Below are 18,663 nucleotides of genomic sequence, written 5' to 3' on the forward strand. Positions count from 1 at the left end.
TTAGTTGTGGCATGCATGTAGGATCTAGTTCCTTGACCAGGGATCGAACCCAGGCCCCCTGCATTGGGACCGCGGAGTCTTATCCACTGCGCCACCAGGGAAGTCCTGCTCTATTGTTTCATAACACTTAGCACTTTTGGACAAATATAAGTCACTTATTCATTGCACACTTTGTTATTGGCCTTCTTTGCGAGGACACGAATTTTGTCTGACTTCACTGCTGGATCTTGGGACTGGCACACAGTAGGCACTCAATAAATGAACAGGCATACCTTGTTGTATTGTGTGTCACTTTATTGCCCTCTGCAGATATTGCATTTTTTCCATATTGAAGGTCTGTGGCAACTCTGTGTCAAGCAAGTCTATCGGCGCCATTTTTCCAACAGCATTTGCTGCCTTCGTATCTCTGTGTCACATTTTGGTAATCCTTGCAAAATTTCAAACATTGTCATTGTGAATATATTTGCTACGATGATCTGTGATCAGTGTTCTTTGACATTACTATTGTAATTGTTTTGGGGCACCATGTAAGATGGTGAACTTAATTGATAAATGTGGTGTGTTCTGACCGCCCCACCCACTGGGTGTTCCCCCATCTCTCCCCATCTCCTTGGGCCTCCTTATCCCCTGAAACACAACCATACTGAAATTAGATCAGTTAGTAACCCTACAATGGCCTCTAGGTATTCCAGTGAAAGGAAGAATCACACGTTTCTTTAAATCAAAAGCTAGAAATGAGGGACTTCCCTGGTAGCGCAGTGGTTAAGAATCTGCCTGCCAATGCAGGGGACATGGGTTCGATCCCTGGTCCGGGAAGATCCCACATGCTGTAGAGCAGCTAAGCCCATGTGCCACAACTACTGAGCTCGCGAGCCACAACTACTGAAGCCCGCGTGCCTAGGGCCCGCGCACCGCAGTGAAGAGTAGCCCCCGCTCGCCGCAGCTAGAGAAAGCCCGCGGGCAGCAATGAAGACCCAAAATAAATAAATAAATTTTTTAAAAGAGCTAGAAATGATTAATCTTAGTGAGGAAGGCATGTCGAAAGCTGAGACAGGCCAACAGCTGGGGCTCGTGCTACAAATAATTAGCCAAGCCGTGAATGTAAAGGAAACGTTCCCGAAGGAAATTAAAAGTGCTACTCCAGTGAACACGTGAACGATAACAGAGTGAAAGAGCCTCCCTGCTGATAGGGTAGAAGTTTTCGTGGTCTGGATAGAAGATCAAACCAGCCAGAACATTCCGTTAAGTCAAAGCCTCATCCAGCGCAAGGCCCTAACTCTCTTCAGTCCTTTGAAGGCTGAGAGAGGTGAGGAAGCTGCAGAAGAAAAGTGTGAGGCCAGCCGAGCTGTGTTCATGAGGTTTAAGGAAAGAAGCCGTTTCCATGACATCAAAGTGCAAGGGGAAGCAGCAAGTGCTGGTGTAGAAGCTGCAGCAAGTTCTCCAGAAGATCTAGTTAAGACCATTCAGGAAGGTGGCTACACTAAGCAGATGTTCAGTGTGGGTAAAACAGCCTTCTATTATTGGAAGAAGATGTCATCTAGGACTTTCATAGCTAGACAGGAGAAGCCAATGCCTGGCTTCCAAGCTTCAAAGGTCAGGCTGGCTCTCTTATTAGGGGCTAATGCAGCTGGTGACTTTCAGTTGAAGCCAATGCTCATTTACCATTCCCCAGATCCTAGGGCCCTTCAGAATTATGCTCAATCTACTCTACCTGTGCTCTGTAAATAGAACAACAAAGCCTGGATGACAGGATATCTGTTGACAACGTGGTTTACTAAGTATTTTAAGCCCACTGTGGAGACCTACTGAAATGCAGCAGGACCCTGTGGTCCCTCCCCCCACCCCCACTCCCCGCCATGTCCTCAGCCTGCCTTTGTCTGTGGAAAAACTTTAGCCAAAGAATAAGCTTATTCAGAGAAGTGAGAAGTTGCAGAAACAAAGGAAAACAGTCCAACAAGACTAACTAATAATAGTCATTAAGCATAGTTAAGGACTTTTAGTTCCTTCTCAAGGGCTGTAGATAATATTTTGAGCCCTATCCCGTGAGCTGTCTTGTAGAGACTGAAACTCCCACCAGGTGGAAGAAGTTAACTACATGATGACCAGACTGTGGCCATGTCATAAGCTGCCACAGTTCCAAGAATTAGCCTCAAGGAAATGGGAAAAAACCGACCCTGGAACTAAAGATTAACTGTACTTAAAATAATCAAGATGATACTGATCAGACCACCGCATGATCAGTTTCAAGATGCCTGTCAGAGCTGCCTGTGCTGTTTCTGCATCTAGCCCCCTCCCTCCATCTATAAAAGCTCTTGCCCACTGATTGTCGGTGGGGGGCGAGTCAGCCTTTGGACAGTTGCCCCCACCCACCCCCGCACCGTGGTTGCCAGTATCCGAAATAAAGCACACTTTCCTTTCCACCGAACGTGCCTCTTTATTGGCTTTTGAGCTGCAAGCAGCCAGACCCCACTTTTGGTTACGCTACATCTCAGAGAAAAGGGTTCCTTTCAAAATATAACTGCTCATCGACAAGGCACCTGGTCACCCAAGAGCTCTGACGCTGACGGACAATGAGATTCTTGTTGTTTTCATGCTTGCTAACTCAATATAGGGAAGAAACTTTGTACTCTATTACAAGTTAATCACTAAAGGGATGTTGCCTGTAAGCCTTAAATTATACATAATGGCCCATCTCTGGGAAGCCGGTCTCCCAGGAGCGTTAATTTAAAACACCTTAGTTCAGATCGCAGGAAACCTCCTGACCAGGTCCACCTGTGAGCGGCTGCAGGCAGGAAGAAATTAACACAACCCAGAACCAGAACTTTACCCCCGCCCCTTCTAGTATAAAAGAACCCGGAATTCTAACTCGGGGAAGGTGGTTCTTTGGGACACTAGTCCACCATCTTCTCCGTCTGCTGGCTTTCCGAGTAAGATCGCTATTCCCTTCCCCAACACCTCATCTCTTGATTTATTCGCCTGTCGTGCAGCACGCAGCACAAGCTTGGATTCGGTAAGAAAACAACACCCATGTTGCAGCCCATGGAGCAAGGGGTCATTAACACTTTCATGTCTTATTCTTTAAGAAATTCATTTTTGGGAATTCCCTGAAGTCCAGTGGTTAGGACTCCGCACTTTCATTGCCCGCGGGTTTGATCCCTGGTCAGGAAACTAAGATCCCACAAGACGGGCGGTGCAGACAAAACAAAAGGAAAAAAAAAAAAAAGAAGAAGTACATTTCGAAAGGCTACAGCTGCCATGAACAGTGATTCCTCTGATGGATCTGGGCAAAATCAACTGAAAACCTTCTGGAAAGGACTGACCATTCTAGATGCCATGAAGACCATTCGTGATTCATGGGAAGAGGTTAGAGTATCAACATCAACAGGAATTTGGGAGAAGTTGGTGCCAACCCTCATGGATGACTTTGAGGGGTTCAAAACTTCAGTGGAGGAAGTCACTGCAGATGCTGTGGAAACAGCAAGAGAACTAGAATTAGAAGTGGATTCTGAAGATGGGACAACTGCTGAAATCTCAGGATAAAACTTTTACAGGTGAGGAGTTGCTTCTTATGGATGAGCAAAGAGAGTGGTTTCTGGAGATGGAAGCTACCCCTGGTGAAGACGCTGTGACGACTGTTGCAATGACAACAAAGGATTTAGGATATGACAGAAACTTAGTTGATAAAGCAGCCGCAGGGTTTGAGGGGATTGACTTCAGTTTTGAAAGAAGTTCTGCTGCAGGTAAAATGCTATCAAATAGCACAGCACGCTACAGAGAAATGGTTCATAAAAGGAAGGGTCAGGGGCTTCCCTGGTGGCGCAGTGGTTGGGAGTCCGCCTGCCGACGCAGGGGACGCGGGTTCGTGCCCCGGTCCGGGAAGATCCCACATGCCGCGGAGCGGCTGGGCCCGTGAGCCTATGGCCGCTGAGCCTGCGCGTCCGGAGCCTGCGCTCCGCAGCGGGAGAGGCCACAGCAGTGAGAGGCCCGCGTACCGCAAAAAAAAAGGAAGAGTCAATTGATGCAGCAAAGTTCACTGTTGTCTTATTTTAAGAAATCGCGGCAGCCACCCCAGCCGTCAGCAACCATCACCCTGATCAGTCAGCAGCCATAGAGGCCAGACCCTCCACCAGCAAAAAGATTACGACTCGCTGAAGGCGCAATGATTAGCATTTTTTAGCAAGAACGTAATTTGTTTTTTTTGTTGTTTTTTTTTTTGCGGTACGCGGGCCTCTCACTGTTGTGGCCTCTCCCGTTGCGGAGCACAGGCTCCGGACGCGCAGGCTCAGCGGCCATGGCTCACGGGCCCAGCCGCTCCGCGGCATGTGGGATCTTCCCGGACCGGGGCACGAATCCGTGTCCCCTGCATCGGCAGGCGGACTCTCAACCACTGCGCCACCAGGAAAGCCCAAGAACGTAATTTTAAATGAAGGTATGCACTTTTTTTTTTTTTTTTTGCGGTATGTGGGCCTCTCACTGTTGTGGCCTCTCCTGTGGCGGAGCACAGGCTCCGGACGCGCAGGCTCAGCGGCCATGGCTCACGGGCCCAGCCGCTCCGCAGCATGTGGAATCCTCCCGGACCGGGGCACGAACTCCTGTCCCCTACCTCCGCAAGCGGACTCTCAACCACTGCGCCACCAGGGAAGCCCAGGTATGTTCATTTTTAAAAGACATAATGCTGTGGTACACTTAGACTACAGTGTAGCGTAAACATAATTTATATGCACTGGGAAACCCCAAAATTCATGTCACTCACTTTATTCCGATATTCACTTTATTGCCATGGACTGGACCTGAACCCACTGTATCTCTGAGGTCTGCCTGAATCTGAATTATCGCATAAGTCTGTTTTTATCTTTAAAACAACCTCTTTTTTAAATTATTTATTTATTTTTATTGGAGTATGGTTGCTTTACAGTGTGTTATTTTCTGGTGTACAGCAAAGTGATTCAGTTATATATATGTATGTATATATATATATATTTCACATTCTTTTCCATTATGGTTTATTACAGAATATTGAATCTAGTTCTCTGTGCTATACAGTAGGTCCTTGTTGGTTATCTATTTTATATCTGCTAATCCCAAACTCCTAATTTATCCCTCCCCCACTCCCTTTCCCCTTTGGTAATCATTAATTTGTTTTCTATGTCTGTGAGTCTGTTTCTGTTTTGTAAATAAGTTCATTTGTATCATTTTTTTAGATTCCACATATAAGCGGTATCATATGATATTTGTCTTTCTCTGTTTGACTTCACTCAGTATGACAATCTCTAGGTCCAACCATGTTGCTGCAAATGGCACTATTTCATTCTTTTTCATGGCTGAGTAATATTCCATTGTGTGCATACATTTATATATTTATTATTATTTATTTATTTATATATGACATCTTTATCCATTCATCTGTTGATGGATACTCGGGTTGCTTCCATGTCTTGACAATTGTAAATAGTGCTGCTATAAACATTGGGGTGCATGTATCTTTTTGAATTTGAGTTTTCTCCGTATATATGCCCAGGAGTGGGATTGCAGGATCATATGGTAGTTCTGTTTTTAGTTTTTTAAATTAATTAATTAATTAATTTTTGGGTGCGTTGGGTCTTCATTGCTGTGTGTGGGTTTTCTCTAGTTGCGGCGAGCAGGGTCTACTCTTCATTGCGGTGTGAGGGCTTCTCATTGTGCTGGCTTCTCTTGTTGCACAGCACGGTCTCTAGGTGTGCAGGCTTCCTTAGTTGTGGTACATGGGCTCAGTAGTTGTGGCTCGCAGGCTCTAGAGCGCAGGCTCAGTAGTTGTGGTGCACAGGCTTAGTTGCTCCGCAGCATGTGGGATCTTCCTGGACCAGGGCTTGAACCTGTGTGCCCTGCATTGGCAGGCGGATTCTTAACCACTGCGCCACCACGGAAGCCCTGTTTTTAGTTTTTTTAAGGAACCTCCATACACTCGTCTACAGTAGCTGCACCGATTTATACTCCCACCAACAGTGTAGGAGGGTTCCCTTTTCTCCACACCCTCTCCAGCATTTGTTATTTGTAGACTTTTTAATGATGGCCATTCTGAACAGTGTGGGGTGATACCTTGTAGTTTTGATTTGCATTTCTCTAATAATTAGTGACGTTGAGCATCTTTTCATGTGCCTATTGTCCATCTGTATGTGTTCTTTGGAGAAATGTTTATTTAGGTCTTCTGCCCATTTTTCACTTGGGCTCTTTGTTTTTTTGTTATTGAGTTGTATGAGCTGTTTGTATGTTTTGGAAATTAAGCCCTTGTCAGTCGCATGGTTTGCAAATATTTTCTTGCAGTCCCTACGTAGGTCGTCTTTTCGTTTTGTTTTGGTTTCCTTTGCTGTGCAAAACAACCTCTTGATTCCATGTTCCCTTCTTGCCTGTGGGTGAATGGTTCCATTCATTCATTCTGCCATCCACTCATTCATTTACTGAACAGTGTGTATTGACACCTACTGTATGCCAGGGACGGTTTCAAATCAGGGGACATACTGTTGATTAAAGCAGACCCTGTTCCTACCCTCTTGGGGCTCACAGATCCGTGGGGGAGACATTAGACTAGGCGGTTACAACCGAGGTGGTCCGGGGTGTGATGGGGGATGGTAGGGGGAGGGGAGAGCGGCTGTGGGAGGCTTCCTGGAAGGCATCACTCCAGGGAGAAAGGGTAGTCCAGGTGGGGAGGGGAGAGACACAGCCCAAGGGGTGGGAGGAGCCAGTGTGATCCCACCCTCGTGCAAGACCTGTCCCCCCACCTCCCCCAGAACAGGATGCTTCCTTTATTCGTGGGGACCCAGAAGATACTGCGATGAGCATTTGGTGCCACCAGGGGGCGCCGTCGGACAACAGTTCCTGCCTCTCCTTCTCCACCACCACCCCACCCCCCACCCCGGGCTGGCGACGGCCTTCCTCCTAAGAGAGCCCAGAGGGGCAGGACCCCCAGAGAGTGCCAAGTTCCAGGCCATGCCAAAGGCCTCTCTCCCTGATTACAACCTCCGTAAATAACAACAACCGCAGCCGTATAAATATGCCCATTAACTGGGTGTTTAGAAATCCTTCAGTCGAATGCTGTTGGGAACCAGAGCCCAGAGAGGGCAGACAACTGCCTTAGGTCACACAGCAAGTCCTACCCCTGCCTGGCCTACACAGTGTCTCCTCCCAACCCCAAATGCCCCTGGGTGGGGATCTTTATTTTTAACCTGGTCAGTGGACACCGCCTTTTTATAGCCCTGGGAGGCGCCCAGGGTTTCCAATTTCCAAAGGAAGTTTTTTAAAAAATTGTTCCCTTCCCAAGAAAAGGAACTGCCTGACCTCTCAGAGGGGCCTGGCCCAATCTCTTATTTTCCCTGAGGCTCCCCGGAGTCCCTCAGACCCCTCACCAGGTGCTATGCCCATTCCCACCCCTTGCTGGGTCTTAGAGTCCCCTTCTGTCATTTGGGGCCATCATGCTCTCTGGCAGCCTCCTGAGGATTCCCAAACTTTGCTTACCTGTCTAACTGTCCTCAGCATCTTTACTGGCCATCTGCCCTCTTGTTTACTTAATTTCTTTCCTATTCATTGAGTCCTTTATTTTTAAAATATTTATGTATGTATTTATTTTGGCTGCACTAGCTCTTAGTTGCGGCATGCAGGATCTAGTTCCCTGACCAGGGATCAAACCCGGGCCCCTTGCATTGGGAGCATGGAGTCTTACCCACTGGACCACCAGGGAAGGAAGTCCCTCCTTGAGTCCTTTAATATTTTTCTTTAAAGAGGTTTAAAAAACAGCTCTTCCCCACCCCCCGCCCTGGAATTAGATACTGGTGAGGGTTGCAAAACCTTGAGATTATACTGAAGCCACTATGTACGCTTTAAAATGATCAATGTTATCTCAGAAAAAGATTGTAAAAAATACGAACTCGTCTTTATTTTTAAACTTGGGTCATTTTCAGGATTAACATCTGTGAACTCACATGTTGGGAGCAGGGGGCCTAGCGACGCTTTGTTCCTCAAGACATATTCAAATAAATACATAACTACTTAAATTTTTTTAAAGTTCATCTGTGTATGGGACTTCCCTGGTGGTCCAGTGGGTAAGACTCTGCACTCCCAATGCAGGGGGCCAGGGTTCAATCCCTGGTTGGGGAACTAGATCCTGCATGCCGCAACTAAGACCCAGTACAGCCAAAATAAATAAATAATAAATAAATATTTTCTAAAAAGCTCATCTGTGTATCATATGTATAAATGAGTGTGCAGGCAGTAGGTGCCTATAACTATGACAGCTACACTGAACATTTACTGTGTGCCAGGATGTTTTCAGGGGTAAACTCATTTAATTCTTCATACAGTGCTGCTAGGAAGCTGCTACCATCAACACCATTTTACAGAGAGGAAACTGAGGCTCAGAGAGGGGAAGTGACATTCCCAAGGTCATGTGGCACCACGCCACACTGTCCAATGAGCATGTTCATTCTGAGTGAGGAAACTGGACTAAACCAGAGGATTGATTGCAAGGTGGTGACCCCGGGGCAGAATCTGGAGCCCCACCTCATCTCCACCAGCACATGTGTTTCATTCAATTCTATTAAACTTTTTAAAGAACCAGCTTTTGGTTTCATTGGTTTTTCTCTATTGCTTGCCCATTTCTATTTTATTGATTTCCACTCTTTATTCTTTGGGCTTAATTTGTGCTGATTTTTCTAGCTTCCTAAGGTGAAACTTTAGATCAGGCATTGGCATGCTTTTGCTGTAAAGGGCTAAACAGTAAATATTTTAGGCTTTGGGGGCCAGATGGTCTCTGTTGCAATGCAATTCTGCCATTGCAGCATGAAAGCAGCCACAGGGAAGGTGTAAGCACAGGAGTGTGGCTGGACTTGGCCCATGGGCCATAGTTTGTGGATTTTGTTTTTCTTGTCTTCTAGTGCAAGCATTTAAAGCTATACATTGTCCTCTAAGCACTGCTTTAGCTGCACTGCACACATTTTTCATATGTTGTGTTGTATGCTCCATTCAAAGTACTTTCTAGTTTTGTTTGTGACTTCTTCGACTGAAGCTGGGTCACAGCTGCCTACCTGCCAGCTCACTCACCTGTGTTACCTGCCTGCCCTGAGTGGTGGCTGAGTTTAAGGCTCTTTAGAAGTCAATGTTAAGCTGCTTCAGCAACTCAAAGGCCTACCTTCCCTGGGACTGAAAGCCTTCTATTAGTCAACACATACTGATTGAACTACTATGTGCCAGGCATTTTCCTAAGTACCAGCTATACAGTGGTGAATGAGGCAGCTACAGTAGGGTTCCCACTAGGCCCTAGAGTCACCCCGAGTCAGGAACTCTGCTCCATTTCTCCACAGCCCGTTAAACAGCCCCACCATCCATCTACTTACTGGCTCTGGCCAAAAAACCTAGGAGTCATCTTAGACTTCTCTCCTTCCCCAAACCAATTCATCAAGTCTTGCCAGCCTTACTCCAAAATGGATCTGAAATCTGTTCACTTCTGTCCATCCCACGACCTCTCTCTAATCCGTTCCTCCAGCTGTAGCCAGTGATCTCAAGGCTTAAATCAGGCCATGTCTCTCCTTGGTGTGAAACTCTGCCATTGCTGCCCATAGCCCTGAGGGTAAAACCCAAATTGCTCTTTAGGGCCTAAAGGCCCTGCACCATCTGCCTGTGTCCACCAGCTCCTCCTGCACTCCCCTCACTCACTCTGATCCAGCCACACAGGGTTCCTTGCTCTTCTTGGAACAAGTCACGTGAGTTCATTTATTCATTCAACAAATGCTTAATGAACTACTGTGAATCAGGCCCTCCTCTAGGTGCTGGGGACACAGTATGGAATGAGCTTGAGTAGGTGACATTCTAAGGAAGGGACATGATGAAAAAACAAGGAAGGAAACAAAGAAAAAGATGATGAGGACTTCCTTGGCAGTCCAGTGGTTAAGACTTCACACTTCCAATACAGGGTGTGCAGGTTCGATCCCTGGTCGGGGAACTAAGATCCCGCGTGCTGTGTGGCGTGGTCAAGAAATAAATAAAATAAAATAGAATTTTTTTTTTAAAAGAAGATGATGACAGGTGTTAAGATTTTAAGGATTAAGAAGGAAGTACCCAGGAGGATGTGGTGGAGGCTGTCTGGGGCTGCGTTTTTAATGATGATTTGGGAGGGCTTCACGGAGGAGGTGACATCCGATGGAGACCTTTCCTTGATGGGCTTTTAATAGAAGACATCAGGACTCAGGTCAGGGGGAGAGGGTTGCACTGGGGGATTTCAAATGTCCTGTCCGGTGTTGAGGGTCACTGTCTCTTTTGCAACCTACTAGAAACACAGGTGCTGGGGTCAGGGGAGGGAGCACTTCTCCCCCCCCTTGCAGGAGGGGTGGAGCTGCCTGCGTCTGGTCTGGGTCTTGCCTAACACATGTTGTGGCAACCACTGGGTGGAATCACCCTTTGTCCAGTCCTAACTGAGTTTCCTGAAGGAATCCACACCCTCACCCTTTCTCCAGGGACACAGAGTTAGTGCCCTGCAGTGCCAGCCAAGTGCCACCTTCCCAGGGGCTGGTCATCTCAGCTTTTGGGCCTGTGATGTGAGCCCCTGAGCAGTGCTATCTTTAACCTCAGGCCGGGACGCTCTGCTCACTGTAAACACTGCTCAGATAACAGTCCTGGAATCCCACGGGGGTGACAGGCTCCGTGCATGGCAAAGCCATCGGGGCTGCTCCCAAGTGGTTGGGGGGGGACTGAAAGCCCCAGAGGCAAGAGGCATTCATTCATTCACTCACCACATGGGTCACTCAGTGGGGACCAACACAGACCCTCCCGGGGCTCCAGAAGGTCTGAGAAAGGCATTAACCAAGTAGACAAGCCAATGAGTAGAAAGAACTTCAGGCCCTGATTTCAGTTCTGCAGAGGCAGGAAGTGGGGTAGGGAGTGACAGTGAGTAGGGGCAGTGGCTCCCACTTGTGGGGTGGGCTGCACACATTTGACACCCTCAGTCTTGGGTCTCAGCCTTGACCCCGGTGAGCTCGGGCAAACGCCACTCCCTCTGAGCCCTGGTCTGCTCACCTATCAGCAAGGTGGGTCACCATCCTGGCTGTGTGGCCTTGGGCAGGCAACTGGCCTCTCTGAGCTTGTCTTGTCACTGGTAATGTGCAGGTAATCACTGACCCAGGCTGAGTCAGCCAGCACGACCCATTCCTGGGCTACTACGATTGGTCCAATTCCAGTGACCATCAGGACGTTGGCTGGCGTATGCCATTCTGCCGGCTGCCACGGCAGGACCCAGGAGGAAGCAGATCATTCCTAAACTCTGAGCTGCTGCATCAATCCTCACTGGAAACCTGCCTGAGCTTTAAGATGGCTTTCTCTGCAGAGTCTCAGGCAAAAGTCACAATTCTCAGGTGTGAGTCTTTAAAGAGAGCACTTGGCCCAGATCGATTTCCCTCTTTGGCGACTCCCGACAAATACGATCTCTTAATAGCCTCAGTTTCCCCCATTTGCAAGATAGGAATAATGGTATTTATTTTCCAGGGCTGCTCTTGGCAGCCCACCCAAGCACACAGAATGGTGCCTGCCATCCAGTCAGGGCTCAATAAATGCTGCTGGTCTACATGTTTCCTGAGAGCATCTGCTGACTCAAAATCCACTCTTTCAGGGCAACAACCATATATTCACACCATAGCTGAGTGGGTGTTAGCTGGTAAGTGTGGTTGGGGCCCAGTGAAACCAGGAGTTGGAGAGACCACAGCATGGTCTCCCCACTGTCCCAGGAGCTAAGGACGCAGGGGAGATGACTGGTCTCAGGTATAGCTGGCTCAATCCTCCCCCCGCCTCCAAGGGGGCTCGAACCCTGCCTGGCACACAGTGGGCCCTCAGGAAACACTCAATGACCCACCACCAGGGCACTGCTGTTGGGGAGGGTTGACACTGTGAATGTGGGAGAAAACCAATTTAACCAGCGAGACGGCAGGACAAAGGGAGGGGTAGGGGCACGTCAACTTCATGCACAGACCTCCTGGGCCAGAGGGTCCATGGGCTCCATTGGGGGTCTCTGCGAAGCAGGGCTGAGCTAGGGGCCTTCCTGTTTCCTGAGCCCTTCCTCGCCTTTCCTGAAGGTCAAGCTCTCTTTTCTGTGGCAACCCTCCTGAAAAGCAGGGCTTTTGACTAAGGCAGTGGGTTTTTTTTTTCCCTGCAGTAATACATCTTCCTAATGCACTCTGACACAAAGCCCCAGGACACAAACCGAAACTCGGGTGGGAGCCATTAGCCTTTACGTGGACCTTCCACACCTGGTGACACACTCTCCCTGCCTTCTCCCCCATCTAGCCCGTGCGGGACTGCCAGGCGGCCCTCTCCCCGTGTCATCCTTTTAACAACATCAGTAGGAGACTCGCAATGGACACTGCCTCGTTTCTTTATTCCGGCCTTTGGGAGGGACAGTGACAGCATTTCCCACCTTGACGGAAGGCGAAACCTGGTCTTTCCTTGTAAAGAAAGAATGTCCTAACTAACACTGCAAATCCAAACGAGACCTAGGTCCCTCGGTGGGGCGGGACATCCAGGGACCCGATGTGGCTTCTGGAGGCTTCCGTGTAGCTGCCCCTCGACAAGGCTGCGGGAGAGGCGCGGGGTGGGAACGACCTCTCTCCTGAGTCGGCGGGCAGCTGCTCCCGTCCTCTTCTGCTCTCCCAACATGCCAAGATCACTCTCCTGCTGGCAGCCGGGGCGGATGGAGGATGCCCCGGAGGGAATCTCGCTGGGGCGGGTTCTCTGGCAGGGGCGCTGGACGCCCCGAAGGATGGCAGACCAAGACTTTGTACCACCTTAGTTGGCAACCCACTCCCAACATCCAGCGTCTCATCTAGCTGACTTAGTGGCTTAACGGTGTACTTGGCATTGTCTCAGGGTCACCTGGATCAAGTTCCCCAAGCAGCTAAAAAATGGCTACAGCCACTTGGGTTGCTCGCCACACACCTGTGCCCTCCGGTGTGATTTGTGAGGCAGAAGTGACCTGCAGTTTTAACTTGGAAATTGTGAAAACCAAAGCCCAAACCAACCACGCTAACTCTTGCTGGGTGGGAAGCGGCCGGCAAGCCCTGCTCCTTCAGTGTTTGGCCGGCTCCTCGTTTGGAAAATTACTTCTCCTTCTAGGGTGAACGGGAAGTCGGGCGGCCCAAGTAAAAGGCAAACGAGTGAAGTGTTCAGAAAGGTACCCTCACCCTCGTTTTGGGGACTGATAGGCCGGGACGGCCCCTCCCTCCGTCAACTCTTCACACAACGAAGCTCACTCCTGCCGGCCGTGGCCATCTCGGGCACGACAAAACTCTCGCTGCGTCAAGTGAACTTAGCCACAAACCAAAATCTTACAAAAAAAAAAAAAAAAGTATATGGCAGCAAAACCTCAGGACTCCTGAGCCACACCTGTAACCTGCCCGCTTAGTAAATAAACGGAACACCAAACCACAAAAGCTACGCAAAGGGCAGGCCGCCCCCCGCAGAGAGCCCGGCCCACAGCAGGGCGGAGGGAGCTGGTGCAAACGTGCTGTAGGGGGCGAGTCTCCCACTCCCCCTCCGCCCGGGGACCCCCAGTCCTAACACTGCACTGGGCGGCTGGGTCTATCCGGCCACGTAAGGGGCAGAGGCCTGACCCGACTCTCCGTTTCTTCTTGCGTTTCTAGCAGGGGAGGATGGCGATGGCTTCAATCCCTCTGCCTCCGGGTCAGGAGACCCTCAGACCCTCAGAAACCCAGGCAGACAGGACTAAGGCGCGGGAGGTTGAGCGTCTTCTCCCTGTTGAGGATGGGCGCGCGCGCGCGGACTCCTCGAGAAAGTCCTTTCTCCTAGCGCGTGATCCTGAAGGCTTCTAGCACCGACAGCTCGCTGACTCCTTTCCCCTCTCCCTGCGGAGGGGAGGGGGCCGTGGAGGCGGGAAAGCCCTTCCCCCACTCCAGCCACCGGAAGTGCTCCCCAGCGGGGCGGGGACAGATACAGGTCCCGCCCCTCCCAGGTTCTCCTCTGGGCCCTGTTAGTGCAGCTCGATGAAAGCCTCCAGCTCCTCGGGGATGAAGCCCTTGTAGGGGATCTTGTTCTTGTCCAGGGCGCGGGCCGCAAGGCACTGCAGGGTCACGTAGTTGAAAGGCTGAATGGTGCTCTTGGCTAGCAGCTTCTCGTCCAGCAGCTCGTAGGCTGTCTTCTTGAAGGCGTTGGTGGCGTCCATGTGGGCCCCCGCCTCGATCAGGGCGTTCATGATCCCCGGGCAGTTGTTCTGCGCCGCGATGTGCAGTGGGGTGTTGTTGTCAAAGTCCCGGCTGTCTGGGTCGGCCCCGCAGTCGAGCAGCACCTTGACCACCTGGAGGGAGGGGAACCTGCCCACCGGGTAGCGGCCCACGTTCGTGGTCTCCGCGTCCACGGCCATGTGCAGAGGGGTGAAGCCGTTCTTGCCGCGGGGGGCGCACTTGAGCAGCCGGTAGACCTTCTGGTGCTTCAGGTGCTCCTGGTCAGGCGTGCACTCCACTTTCTCCAGCAGGTAGAGCAGGTGGAGGATGATGGCCAGGGCCTTGGTGAACTGGGCCGAGTCCCCGGGCTCCTTGGGCAGCTGCAGAGCCCGCTCCACTTCCCGGACTCCTTTGCACAGCACCCCCATGAGGTCTGCAAAGCCGACTGGAGTGCCCAGGCTGCACTTGGCCGAGCGGTCCTGGAGCACGTAGGAGAAAAGTTCGGCAAAGGAGAGGAAGCTGCTGGCGGTCATGGGGCTCAGAGGCTCGAGGTTGTTCTGCTGCATGTCTAGGGCATACTTCCACAAGCGGATGCAGCGCTCGAAGTTGCCTGAGTCGGCGTACACCGCACCCCGGTACCGAATATAGTAGGAAGTGTCTGGGTGGGAGGGACCCAGGATGCGCTCTCGGATCAACAAGGCCTGCATGCGCATCTCATCCGGGTCGGTGATAAGCGCCTCCAATTCCTCGGCGGTGTTCACCTCCCTGGAATAGTCATAGGCGAGGACCAGCTGCGAGGGCTCGGGTTTGGGCAGATACGCGCCCCCCTGGTGACGAAGCTCCATGGCCCGTCTCCAGTGTTTCAGGGCCCCGAGCAGATCTCGCTTCTTATCCACGTAGGTGGCTCCCAGCAACTCCAAGGCTTCCACGGCGGCTTCCCGGCTGGTGGGGCAGCAGCTCTCGAACGATTCCTCACTCAGGGATTCCTCTGGGGAGGAGCTGCCGCAGCGGGCGCCCTGGGGCTGCGCGCACGCCACGCCGGCGGAGAGGCCTTCTCGGGCCAGCCCCGGCCTCACTTCCTCCCCAGCGGGCTGCTCCTGGATGAGGTACTCCACGATGTTGGTGTGGCCCGTCACGCTGGCCGCCAGCAGCGGGGTCATGCCGTAGCCGTCCCGTTCCATGCGGGCGTTGCACCCGAGCAGCAGCTGCAGGATCTCCAGGCTGCCGGACTCGGCGCAGTCGTGCAGGGCCGTGTTGCCTTTGGCGCTGCGCCGGTTTACCTGGGCGCCCTGCTCTAGCAGGTAGCGGGCGATCTCGCGGTGACCCTTGTAACAGGAGATCATGAGGCACGTGTGACCGTGCCGGTTGGCCACCTCCAGGTCGGCCTGGTGCTCACCCACCAAGTAGCGCACCACCTCCAGGTGCCCGTCGAAGCAGGCGGCGCGCAGGGGCGTCGAGTTGGTGCGCGTGGTGCGGTTCACCGAGGCCCCACGGCGCAGCAGGCTCCGCACCACGTCCAGGTGGCCGGCGGCCGAGGCGGCCCACAGCGGCGGAGCACCCTCGATGGTCTCGCCATCGAAGTGCACCGAGCCGCCCGCCTCCACGCTCGCGCCGCACCGGTCCACCAGGTACTCGACCACGTCCAAGTGGCCGTAACGGGCGGCGATGAGCAGCGGCGTCCCCCCGCTGGCCACCTCGCCCGTCAGCTCTTCCAGCTCCTCCCGGCTCCGGCCGCTGAGCAGCTTCTGAAGCAGCTGCAGCTTGCCGTCGCGGGCGGCGTTGTACACGGCGGTGTGGAGGTCCATGGTCCGGGCCTCCGCCAGGCCATGGGCCAGCCGCCGGGGTACTGGGGGACGGGGCGGGGGACAGCGGACTAGCGCCCGGAGGAACACGGGGCAACCTTCACCGTCTCCCCCGCCGCCATCTTAGGGGCTTCTGGGGCGGAACAAAATGGCTGCCGCGACCTGGTTCCATTGGAGGCTGGAAGGGTGCAGGGAAATGTAGTTCTCTAAGCCGGCACACTCCATGAAACAGAAAAGGAGCGGTAAGGTATTAAAACTACAACTCCCAGAAGGCCGAGGGCCAGCGGCGGCGAAGTGGTATCACGATGCATGGCGGGAACGGCAGTTCCAATCACAGCCAATTGTGGCGGAAACTCCTCCCTCGAGGACTACCACTCCCGTCATGCAATGCTATCGCGATGGCTTGTGGGACCTGGGAAAGTTTGGCTACGTACTTCCTGTGGCTGTCACTGTACCGGAACCGACGGAAACGCAGACGCAGGCCAAAGGAGTACGTTCCGCAAAAGGCAGGGAGAGCGACTCGGAGCCAACCAGGAGCGAGAGCAAAGGCGAAGCCAGGCGAGTGGTCCGATTTGGGTTTCGCGAGGCCGAGCCGCTCACCGGCAGGGGGCGCTCGGGAGAGGCAGGAAAGTGGGGCGGGGTGGGGACGTTAGGAGAGCAGGGAGTACAGGTGGCCCTAAGGTTCAGTGTCCGGCGCTCGTTCACTTCTCATTCATTCGTTCATTCATTCACACACTCATATGTTTATTTGCTCACTCATTAATACCCTATTAAAAATTTAGTGTTCCTTCCTTCAACCCTCAACATCCTCAATACAAAATCTAAATTAATTTGCCTCAGCCCTTGGTCATTTGGCTGGGGAACTTCTCCAATATCATTGTGAGTAAACCTCTGGGGTTGGGGGCTTTGAGAATCTCAGTTACTTGCTCAAGGGCACAGGGCAAGTAAATTGCCTGGTCGGGATTTGAACCCAGGCAGAATTGGCTACGTAATTTGCAGGGCCCAGTGCAATAGGAAAATGTAGAGCTCCTTGTCCAAAAGTGATGAAGAACTTCCCAACAAGGACAGCAGGGCATTAAACCAAGCGTGGGGCCCTTCTGAGCATGGGGTCCTGGGTGACTGCACACGTCGACACCTCCGTGAAGCCTGAACCCCGCCTCCAAAGTCAGACCCTTACCCCCAACACTGTCTTGCCTCTAATTTGCTGCTGCCTGCTCCAGGGTTATTGAGGATTACTGGAAAGATGAAGGAGGTTGCTGTGTCCAGGAATGTTCGAGAAATGCATGGTGTTCTCTACCTCCCAACTTTTGTGTGTGCTGTTCCCTCTGCTTGGAATGCTGTTCCGTACCTTCTTCCCTTGGCTACATCTCGGGCCTTCTTCAGGCCTCAGCTGAGACTTCAGGTCTTCTTGGCTGATTCCTTGACCTGGAGCTTACTGGGTGCCCTCCCTGGCACCACTGACGTTCTGCTTCGTGAATCTTAGAGAAGTACTCTGTTCTAGTCAGTTCAGGGTGTTGTAACAAATACCACAGGCTGGGTGGCTATATTAGTCGGGATTCTCCGGAGAAACAGAACCCAGTAGGAGATAGGTAGACAGATAGATATGTTACTGAACTCAGGTTCAGCTGCTCGCCGTTCAAAAGCTAATACTCTAGTGGCAAATATCAGTAGAAAGGAAAGATGCTTTATTCCGAAAAGCCAGCAATTTGAGGAGAAGGTGGACTCATGTCTGGAGACCAACTCCAGAGATTCTGCTCAGCCATGACAATTTTTAGAGGGAAAAAGGGGGAAATCTCAGTTAATCATTACGGTAGGAGGTCAGCTTCTTTGTCCATTTTCCATTGTGTGCAGACTGCTGACTTCTCCTGATCTTATTTTGGATGGTGTCTTGCACGCGTGGTCCACCTGCCAATTTGCTATGGGGCAGCTGAGGTTAGAGAGTCAGTCATTCATTTTTTGTTGTTTTTTTAAGATAGATTTTATTCATTTTTAAAATTTTGTTTATTTTTGGCTGCGTTGGGTCTTTGTTGCTGCACATGGGCTTTCTCTAGTTGCAGCGAGCGGGGGGCTACTCTTCGTTGCGGTGCGTGGGCTTCTCATTGCGGTGGCTTCTCTTGTTGTGGATCACGGGCTCTAGGCGTGCGGCCTTCAGCAGTTGTGGCATGTGGGCTCAGTAGTTGTGGCTCGTGGGCTCTAGAGTGCAGGCTCAGTAGTTGTGGTGCACGGGCCTAGTTGCTCCGCGGCATGTGGGATCTTCCTGGACCAGGGCTGAAACCCGTGTCCCCAGCATTGGCAGGCGGATTCTTAACCACTGTGCCACTAGGGAAGCCCTAGTCAGTCATTCTTTAATCCTTCATTCTTACTCCTTCTAATCTAGGAAAGGAATCAACAGGTCAGGCAAGGCATTGTGTACACTTAGTAAAGCAAAAATCAGGAGTTAGAGTAAATGTTACCTAGTGATCTCATTTTTATGATTAAGGTTTAAAGGGAACAGAAATAGACAAACAGGAAAGGGGCCAAAGAGCTGCTTACAAATTCCCACCTGTCAGACATCATTCCATTTCTGTGGGATTAAGGGCAAAGGTCCATCTTCCGTAACTTCTTCATGCTGACATAGGATGCTGTGTTTTCAGAGTGAAAGATGTCGACATGGGTCTGCAGCATCTCTTTGCTGA

General features: G+C 51.4%; 1 protein-coding gene across 1 annotated transcript; it reads right to left on the reverse strand.

The window, feature by feature from the left end:
- Positions 1-12,369: 12,369 nt before the first annotated feature.
- Positions 12,370-16,111, reverse strand: FEM1A (fem-1 homolog A). Its single transcript, XM_060145507.1, has one exon. It carries the CDS (start codon positions 15,989-15,991, stop codon positions 13,997-13,999), a length of 1,995 nt encoding a protein of 664 aa, XP_060001490.1. The 5' UTR covers positions 15,992-16,111; the 3' UTR covers positions 12,370-13,996.
- Positions 16,112-18,663: the final 2,552 nt, after the last annotated feature.

This window comes from Lagenorhynchus albirostris, chromosome 3 (genome assembly GCF_949774975.1).
Source record: "Lagenorhynchus albirostris chromosome 3, mLagAlb1.1, whole genome shotgun sequence".
NCBI classification, from domain to species: Eukaryota; Metazoa; Chordata; class Mammalia; order Artiodactyla; family Delphinidae; genus Lagenorhynchus; species Lagenorhynchus albirostris.

Bases quoted from the DNA above. Each gene is read 5' to 3' on its own strand.
- FEM1A (XM_060145507.1), bottom strand. From the start codon at position 15,991: ATGGACCTCCACACCGCCGTGTACAACGCCGCCCGCGACGGCAAGCTG.